A 10,715-nucleotide genomic window follows, 5' to 3' on the forward strand; every position below is an offset into this window, starting at 1 on the left:
TCAAGGAACTGAGATTAGTGATATAGCAGTCTCCTAGATTAGTGTAGGTTGTTAGGTAAATGTAGTCTAGCACCTCTGTAATCAGAAGAGCTAGGGTTGAGTGTTCAGTGGTGCTCAGTGTCATACAGGTTGCTGCCCTGGTTACTTCCCCCTGTGTTCTAGAGGTTTGTAGAATTATAGTGGGAGGAAGAACAGCGGGCAGCCTAAATATCCCAGTCCTTGGGAAGGCATGCCCAGTGGGTGGTGGGAGACCCTATAAATAGTCTGAGGCCTGAGGCTGCAGTATAGTGTTCCTGGGTCCAGTCCTGCTGGAGGAGACCCCTGTGCAAGGGTTCTGCCCCTGGTGCAGAAGTGCTAGAGGAACCTTTGTGATGACATTCAGGTGTCTGCTAGGCATAGCTGGCTTGCCTATTTGCAAGCTTAGTCTTGGAATCAATTTGGGTCTAGCTAAAGCTCACTGGAGAAAGCCAGGAGGACGTTGAGGGAAAAGAGTGTTCAACTGTCCTATGGTGATGTGAACCTGCATCTCCCTCACCGAGAAGAGCCTGGTGGATATTGGACGGAGGCAACTGATGATCCTGTGGCTGCATGAGTAGAGGGTCCATATGCTTTGGTCTCTGGAAGAATTCTTAGTCACCATCAGCATTAGAGATTCTATGGGACATTTTTGTCCAGTTCAGCAATATAGATAAGGAGTCCTCAGAGTCCAGTTCTTCAGTTTTGGGGTATCCCATGCTGCCTCACCCCATCCAAGTTCTATTTTTTAATAAAACCCTAAAAAATACACCCCTAGATTGTTTCTTTGAGCCATTGGAAGAGTGAGGAAAATGCTATGTGCCTGGCTGTGTGTGCTCTAACTAAGGCAATAAGGCTACGTTCACCAACGGCTCTTTAGGGGGTGCGCTGCAGAACAGCTTCTCAGAAAGGGGTTAATTTTTAATAATTCACTTAGTAAAGGTTTTGTTAAGGCTCTATGTTTCTGACTGCTAGTCTCCTGAGATTTAGCGTGGGATTGGATGATGTCACTACTATACTGCTCACTGTTCTCCTTGCTGAAGAGAAATCTGTAGCTGCAGTGCAAGGACCTCTCTGCTTCTGCCTCATTGTCTTGCCATTTCTTGATTATTCCTTTATCAGACCATCCATCAGAGGGGCAGTTTTGACATGGGGAACCAAGCATTAATCCTGAACCAAGAAGGCCATAGGGGGAGGGGGGGATCACTCCTCTGATCTGCCATAACTAAGGCAGGCCATATGTGATACCATAGAAGGAAAGAAGATTGATTCCCCCATCAACACAATCAGTGTTGATGAGGGAATGAATCCCGTGGAGCTATTGTGGCAGGGAGCTAGGATACAATGATCACTGCTGGCATAAAGCCGCCAGCAGTGATCTCAAGCAAAATATCCGACAGGCTGGTTGTACTGAATTTGATCAATAGTACAACCTAAAGATAGATCAAATCTAGGCTGGTTGCTGCTGAACCAGCCAAGATTCGGTCCATCTATGGCTGGCTTTACTTTTTCATGGCAGGATTTGAATTGCAGAAACTATTATTTTGCCAATATGTAGAAATTAGATTGAGTAAACATTCAGCTGTTTCAGCAGAGATGGGGCTTGCTCAGCAAATCTTGTTGTGGCAGATATTAAGCTATTGCACAATTTGGTAATTTTTACTTTATTTTCTTTTCTATCAAGTGATTGCTGGCATCCGAGAAACAGATGAGAAGTTTTATTACATTGTGAAAGAAGAGCGCAATTACCGGGATGCACTGACTCAGTGCAGAATCAGAGGTGGCACCTTGGCCATGCCCAAGGATGCGGCCACCAATTCGCTGATTGCAGATTATATCTCCAGCTTGGGTTTACTGAGGGTCTTCATTGGCATCAATGATCTAGAGAAGGAGAAGCAATTTGTGTACGTGGATAACACTCCCCTACAGGACTTCAGCAGCTGGAAGTCCGGGGAACCCAATGATGGTTCAGGATACGAGGACTGTGTGGAAATGCTCAATACAGGGGCATGGAATGATGTTGATTGTCAGCTTACAATTTACTTTGTTTGTGAGTTTATGAAAAATGGTTAGTATAAATATAAAGTACATAGAGAACTTTGGCCTTAAAGTGTACCTTGGTATTTGTAATGCTAAACCATCTAACAGTAACTGTGCACACTGACTATTGTAAGCTCTTTATTCCTCCCTCTCTCATGTCATGGCTAGATAGCAGCTGTGAAAACTCTGTATATCGACTTTACCTTCAGATATCTGCCCAAATACAATGTCATCATTCCTCTTCTGAATTGGTTGGAACCTTTTTTTCCTATTAGCTGCAAATTGATAGAATAGGTAAAAGTTAAACCTCTGGTAATTGTCTACATTGGACAGATTTCCCTAGCTTCCTGGCCTGGTGACAACAGAGCAAGACATGTGAGGATGCAGGGTTCAGTGGGACAGAAACACACAAGAGGCAATAAAGGCAATAAAATATAGAAATACAGTATGCTCTTCCCCCCCCGGATCCACTAAGCAAATCTGCTTTTGTTACTGTCTTTGTTCCCATTTGAGAGATGATTAAATCTCCTAGACAGACACACAGACAGATACAGAAATGAAGTGGATATTCTAAAGCTTCCCAAACCAAGTTACAAAGCTAAAGAAAACTGAGTAAAGCTGTAGTTTGAATTACTTCCTAGCTTGTTATATCTTTCAGGAGCCTAAAGCCTCCATAGGTGGATCGAATCTCAGCTGGTTCAGCAGAGACAGGACTAGATTTGATCCATTTATGGTACAACCAGCTTGCTGGAGATATCTCCTACCTCCAAACCACTAGTAAGATCTTGTTTGGTGCTAACTACAGATCTTATGTTCTCATATCACAAACTGCATAAAAAAGTTATTTTTTTAACACATAATCAAACCACTTGAAAACCATCTTCTGCAAAGAGCAAAGGAAACAAAAATGTACTGGACTATGTACATAATTTTTCAGCAATTTTTCATCCCTTAATACGTCAACATTTTCATACATGCACATAATTCATTGATCAATACTCACATACTGTAAGTCATCCAGGAGGTGACGACAACTATCTCCACACAATATTCTCTTGTAAAATATAGGAATTCAGTTTAGATATTCCAATAAAATACAGGATACTCCATACAAAAAAAATAACATCCTTATAATACTGTTTAATTATTTAGGGTAGTCATATTAATCTATACAAATAGGTCGTAGATACTTACATTCTACTGCTCCTAAAAACAATCTATTTCCACTGGCCTCCAATGTCTAGTCTTAGGGACTGGAGAACAGACAGACCTACAGTAGTTAGGGTAGGTGTTCCCCTCACCATATGTAACTTCATTCCATCCCTTCTTCTAAACAACGACCATTCACCCTGGATGGTATAAGGTTTGATGTTGGAAGTCTTTTAATGGCTTAGCCCCATGACATTCTTCCCCACATGGCCATAGCTGCTGCTAATGCAGTGAATGGGCCAGACTGACGGTTTTGAAAGGCTTCCAAAATCAGACTTTATACCAGCCACTTTCAACAAGGTTTCCATGGAACCCTAAGGTTCCACCAGAGCTTTTTAGGAGCTCCTTGAGCTGTGCCTGATTGACCTTCCATTTTATGATGGCTGCATAGTTTCAGTGCCACCTGGTAAAGCCAGCTACATGATTCCAATGATCTTTGTAGATGTCTTTAAAGCGGAGCTCCACCCAAAAAGAGAAGTTCTGCTTTAAGGACTGCTCCCCATTAAGGATTGGCACCTTTGGGGGGGGGGGGAGCGAGTACCCAAATTTGACAGGTACCCACTCCCACATCCGGTCCAATTGCCTAGGCGATTGGAAATGGAAGGTGTCCTCCCTCCCTCCCTGTAGTCTTTTGGGACACGTGACAGGTCCCAGTAAACTACAGGACCATTCATGAAGCGCAGCGCTACTTGGGGCTGCGTGGGACACACCACGGGACCGAGGGACAGGCTGTTTTTTAAAAGTCAGCAGCTACAGTTTTTGCAGCTGCTGACTCTTATTTTTTGACAGGGTGAGTGGAACTCCGCTTTAAGGGTGGCATTCTGACCACCACTGTTAAGGGTTGCATTCTTCCTGCTGACCACCATTGTAAGAGGAATTTTTTACATTGACCCCAATGAATTGGTTTTGGTGAGGGTTCCAAGACCTGAAATTTATTTTAGGGGTTCCTCTGGGGTAAAAAGGCAGAGAAAGGCTGCATTATACCATCCATCTGTCCAGCAAGAACACAGGCAGCACCTAAATCATACACTGTATAGGCCACAAAACACAAAATATAATTTTGCAGTTTACTAGTCCTTAAATGTAGTGTCTGCAATCATTTCCTTTTTTCAAGCTTTTTTGTTTTATTTTCCTCCAAAAAACATTCATTCATTCCACTGTCTACGGAACAACTTAAGTTTGTCAACCTAGGACAGGACTGCAGAGGCCTCCTCTTGACCTAACATAGATTGGTAGGATTTTGTAGCCTGGAGAAAACTGGGAACAGCGTAACTGATAACTGATGTTAGGATTTACATACCATTTAAAACCTGACAGAGGTTCAAACCTCTAAAAAAGGTTTTGGTTGGAATTCAACTTTAATATTTTGACATTGCTTTCAAATATGTTGTCTAGTGCTGTACATGATATTTTAAGGATTTTTGGTTATCATTTATTGGGGTAGAGCGTGAAGAGAGAAAGTATTTGTTTTTACTCTTATGGCCTATTGTATGATAATAAAGTTTGATTTTAAAAATAGTAAAAGTTTGTCTGCATCAGATATTTTTGCCATACCTAGCTAAATGTGATTAGACATATTGTTATTTGCAATCAATTCCATTGGAAAAGGTAAATGGTTTCCTAGTGATTCTGTTGCTATCAATTACCTTCAGCCTTAGTCAACCTCATACTAAGCTAAGATCGCATTTGTCACATTGGCCAGAGGGTTTCAATGAAAGCTGATGTTCAGGGTATCCCCCACCACCACCACCACCACCACTTAACTGTAGTAACCCCCTCCACTCCATCCAGCTAATTGCCTAAAACAAAAAAAACTTAAAGGCCAGATTTCTTACCTGAGTCAGTGGTCATGAGATACGCTTGGTCGCAAGTTTTTTTTTGTTCTGGCTGTGGTCCCTCTCTGAAAGCACATGCCAAACCCTGAGATGAAGTAGCTTCCTGATGGCTAAAAGAAGAGTCCATAAGTGGGGTTCTGAAAACTTAAACAAGAATAGTTGGTAGACTTGGACTGCAGATATGGGTTAAAGGTCTCCATTGATGGAAGAGGCACCACAGGGGGTCAACGACCAGTGGACTAAGGTAGGTAAAAAGATGCGTTAAAAGGATTTATTTATTAAAGGTACTTGTATAGCTCCGTCAATTTATGCAGCATTGAACATATTGTGCACATTTACATCAGTCCCTGCCCTCAAGGAGCGTACAATCTAAGGTCCCTACCTCACATTCATACATACTAGGGACAATTTAAAAAGTAGGCAATTGACCTACCAGCATGTCTTTGGAGTGTGGGAGGAAATGAGAGTACTCGGAGGGAAACCACTAACTGTAAATGGTGGGAGCTAGGGAGGGTGGGGTAAGTTGAGGGCTGATGATCATAATTGAAGTGAGGGGGGTTGATTTTGCCAGAAGATTGCAGGGAATGGAACTAGAGAGCACAGAGGAGGGCCAGGCATCCGACTCATTGACACTGAGGACTGTTTAGACAGTGAAGTTCTTTAATACAGTGAAGACATTCAGTACAGACAGTGGGACAGATAACCATCAACCCTTTTTTTTAAAGGGAGACCAATTTTAGAAAAAATGTGCTTTAAAGAATAATTCCAGATATCAAGCCCGCCCCGCAGGCCAGAGTACTTGGTGTCATTCTGGACTCCAACCTATCCTTCCAGCCCCAAGTCCAATCTTTAACAAACTCGTGCAGACTCCACCTCCGCAACATCGCCAAAATACGCACGTTCCTAACCCCAGAAACCACTAAACAGCTCATCCACTCCCTCATCATATCACGACTCGACTACTGCTATTCCCTCCTCACTGGCCTGCCTCGCCGCTGGCTATCCCCGCTTCAGTCCATCCTGAATATGGCTGCCAGACTCATTCACCTTTCCAATCCCTCCATCTCCGCCACCCCCCTCTGCCAATCCCTCCACTGGCTTCCGATTGCGCAACGGATCAAATTCAAAATCCTAACACTGACGTACAAAGCTGTCCACCATACTGCCCCGAACTACATCACTGACCTAATATCCAAGTACCGCCCAGCACGCACACTCCGCTCCTCACAAGACCTCCTTCTCTCTAGTTCCCTGGTCTCCTCCTCCCATGCCTGCCTCCAGGACTTCTCCAGGGTGTCACCCATCCTCTGGAACTCCCTGCCCCAACCCATCAGAATATCACCTACTCTCCTCTCCTTTAGGCGCCCCCTGAAAACCCATCTCTTCAGGGAAGCCTACTCCACCCCCTGCTAACCTGCCGACCTCCTCCACTCTTCCTACCACTCCATCCCCCACAGCTATCTCCTCCTGTACCACTATCCCCTCCCTCCTAGATTGTAAGCTCAAAAGAGCAGGGCCCTCGATCCCCTCATGTTTTGCATTGTATTGTTATTGTTCTGTCACATGTTCTGTCCCCCTTTGTAATGTACAGCGCTGAGCGAACCATTGGCGCTTTATAAATACTGTATAATAATAATAATAATATATGTAGTTACATTGGTCCAGCTTGAACCAATGTATATGATATAGTTGATGCTGCTTGAAGCTGGACATTACTAAAGTAGACTTAGCTACTCCAGTGATCTCCACTTGATTCCAGGTCCCGTGCTGAGTGGCCGGCCTGATGCCTTGTGAATATAGGATGTCGAACACTCAGCATGGGCACCAATCAGAAGGTGTATGATGCCTGCGCCCCACCTTTCCACATTGTCCTATCATTGTCTTAAAGCTTACTACCACTTTAATTCTTAATGGCTTCCCCACTCATTGGAAATCACAGTGGATTTTCCCATGCATGGGAATGCATAGCACTATGCAATTTCTGTTCAGCTGCATTTTTAGAAAAGGTCGTAGGACCTTTTCCCTGTATTTCCGACAGGCACAGCAGCCCATTCACACGGCCACAGGGAAACTGAACCTAGCTTGACAGTGTTTATGGTTCAGATGGAAAATTGAGAGACACAAAGTAACACCATTACTTTTGTATCTACTTTGACATCAGCAGGTCATAGGGATGAGTTTCAGCCTGGGTTTACACTGATGCAGTCTGGAATTCACAGCATTTTCTGTGCGAATTCCGCTCCGCATCAGAATCACACCCCATTCATTTGAACCGCTGCGGGTGTCTATGTTAACTTACCAACACTCCGAAATCGGTCCGCAAAACGCGCTGCGATGTGCAGAGTCGGATTGCATAGGTGTGAATACCCATGCAATCTAGTGCGGACCAAAAAAATGGTCCTGCACCTTTTTGATGCAGGTGCGGTGCGATTAGAGCCATACAAAATGTATGGCTCCAATCACACCGCGCACAAATCACAGGTGTGATTCCTGTGCGAATCACATGCAATGTACTGCACCGCATATATGTTAACCCGGGCTCAATGATGAAAAAAAAAAAAAGATTTTGGCTTTAGTTCAACTTTACCTTAGGGTAATACACACTGGGCAGAAGAAATGCTGCTTTTACAGACATTTTCAATTTATTGTTGCAGTCTGTAAATGCACCTGTATATTAGCCTGTGTGTCTATGCACACATAGGCATTTACAGGTGCTTTAGAATAGCAGCATTTAAAAGCTGAAAAAAAACCCCCATCACCACCACGCCCAGGAGAGGAAAACAAAAAAGTTCATGAATGTGCCATACCCATATACCCATGCCATTCATTCAGAGCGGTGTGCCGTGGCCAGGACTCCCACGCACAGGTATGGGAGTGACATCATTGCGGCTCGGCCAGTCAAGTGGCTGCAGTCCGCAAACCAGTAATGTAGACCGGATGAAGATGGAACCAGGAGCGGACTGACCATTTGGAAACTCGGGCACTGCCCGAGGGCCTGGGGTCAGTAGGGGGCCCCATGAGATGCCCCTGGTACCTTTTTCATAGGCTTTTTTGAGTTTGGGCAAGGACACAGGGGCCCCATGATCCCCTATTGCCCGGGGGCCCCATGAGTTCTCAGCCCGCCCCTGGATGGAAGCCTCCTCGTCTGTGACAGCGCACCGTTGGAGGGATTTTGGTTACGGTAAGTCTTTCATAATGTGCAATGCATACTAGCAGGGCTTACAATGTCAAGTCCTGAGCTACTAGCCAGGCCTTAAGAGTTACTCGCCACCAACAAACACACACAGAGACACCTGTACACACACAGACATGTACACACACACACACACACACACAGAAACATGTACACACCAGGGGCGGACTGACAACTTGTGGGGCCCCCAGGCAATAGGGGATCATGGGGCCCCTGTGTCCTTGCCCAAACTCAAAAAAGCCTATGAAAAAGGTACCAGGGACATCTCATGGGGCCCCCTACTGACCCCGGGCCCTCGGGCAGTGCCCGAGTTTCCAAATGGTCAGTCTGCCCCTGATACATACACGCACAGAGACACATGTACACACACACGGACATGTACATACACATACACACACACAGAAACATGTACACACGCACAGAGACACATGTACACACACACACACACAGGCACGTACAGACACGCATACACACAGATACATGTACATACACACAGACACATATACATGCATACACAGACACATGTACGTACATACACACAAACACACACACACACGTACATTCACACACACAGACACATGTACACACACACATACATGTACATGCACGCAGACACATGTACAGATACACACATGTACATGCACGCAGACACATGTACAGATACACACATGTACATACACACAGACACATGTACATGCATACACAGACACACACACACCCATAAAAAGTTGCAGTACTTTGTTGTTCACTCACTGGGTACTGCACTCTAGGGGGAGGCAGAGAGCACAGCACACACACTCCTTCCTTTGCTTTCACTGTGCTCAGCTATTTAGCAGTCTGACTTCTCCCAGTGCCAATGACAGACCCGGCCTGAGTTCCAAGCCTGTTCAGCAACACGGCCCTGGGGGACACACTCGATCCCATCATAATTTCCACTCGCCATTGGCGAGCAGCCGAGTGGAAATTTCAAGCCCTGTACTAGCACATTATAACATTGCCTTGCAGGGAGAAATTTGTATTTTTTTTGTTTCCTCTAGTTTACTACCGCTTTAACACTAAACTGATGGCCAGTAAAGATGTTAAAAACATCACCTATGGAGACTTCTGAGTATTGTAGTTTTTTGCAATTCTACGGATGTGTGCAATTTTAATCTTGACATGTTTGGTATCTATTTACTCGACATAACATCATCTTTTATATTTTACCCAAAAAATGGGTATAATATTGTGTTTGCGCTAAAATTTATTTCAGTGTATTTTTCCTGAAAATAATGCGTTTGCTGAATAACTGCGCAAATATTGTGCGACAATAAAAAAAATTACAACTACCACCATTTTCTTCTGCAGGGCCTTTGCTTTTAGAAAACATTCACTTTTTCATGGGTTTATGGTCACTTGTAGCAAAAAAAAAAAAAAAAAAAAAAATGCAGATTTTAACATGTGGGGATGGCTTATGGAGAAAACATATTGAGCTGCTGAATTTTGTATTTATTGTAAATGAAGGAGTGGGGAATGTTGGACGCCATGATGAGCAGGAATACAGCTGTGTAATATGATGTGATCACTGGATTTGGTAAGAGGTGAGAAGGGTGACTCTGCCGGCACGGTACACCTGAATCTGAATTCTCCCCCATTGGGTGGAGCTGTCCAGATATGAGGAAGTGTCGGTATGCTGTGGATGTACCTAACATTATAAGGCTCCATGCACACTAGCATTTTTTTAAGCTCCTAGAAGCTAAATAGTGTTCTATGTGTCTATGCACACTACTTTAGGCTATTAACCTTTTTTGAGCTTCAGCGTCTAGGAGCAGAAAAAAAATGTTTTTGTAGAGTTTTTTGGAGTGTTTTTCCAGCAGAAAAAAACCCCTAAATGCTTCTAAATGCTACTAAAACGCTCCCAGTGGCTTTTTTTTTATCACTACAGGTACTGTAAAAACTCTAATAAAACACTAATGCTTCTGAATGCTACAAAAAAAATAATTACCAGTGTTTTTTTATCCAGCATTTTTTGAGCTTAAAAAAAAAGGATTTTTTGAGCTTCAGCATCTAGAAGAAAAAAAAATGTTTTTCTAGAGTTTTTCTGGAGTGCTTTCCCAGCAGTAAAAAAATTCTAATGCTCCTAAACACTACTAAAAAAACACTACTACCAGTGTTTTTTATCTGCTTTCCCACTGCCCTATTATTATCATTATTATTATACAGGATTTATATAGTGCCAACAGTTTGCTCAGCGCTTTACAATATAACGGGAGACAATACAGCAACAATACAGTTCAATACAAGAGGGATAGGAGGGCCTGATCCTGGGAGCTTACAATCTAGGAGGGAGGGGCTAGTGGTACAAAAGGTAGTAACTGTGGGGGATGGACTGGTTGGAAGAGTAAAAGATTCCAGTATTAGCTGAGGGTAGGATAGGCTTCCCT

General features: G+C 43.7%; 1 protein-coding gene across 1 annotated transcript in view; it reads left to right on the forward strand.

The window, feature by feature from the left end:
• The window catches only part of COLEC10 (collectin subfamily member 10), a 68,574-nt gene extending 63,786 nt beyond the window's left edge, over positions 1-4,788 (forward strand). The window contains exon 7 of the mRNA XM_089659050.1: positions 1,700-4,788. Coding sequence (XP_089515176.1) covers positions 1,700-2,088 — 389 coding nt within the window. The 3' untranslated portion in view covers positions 2,089-4,788. The remainder of the gene's footprint in view (positions 1-1,699) is intronic.
• Positions 4,789-10,715: the final 5,927 nt, after the last annotated feature.

This window comes from Staurois parvus, unplaced genomic scaffold (assembly GCF_062004578.1).
Source record: "Staurois parvus isolate SC_StPar_1 unplaced genomic scaffold, SC_StPar_1.0 ptg000030l, whole genome shotgun sequence".
In the NCBI taxonomy this organism is placed as follows: domain Eukaryota; kingdom Metazoa; phylum Chordata; class Amphibia; order Anura; family Ranidae; genus Staurois; species Staurois parvus.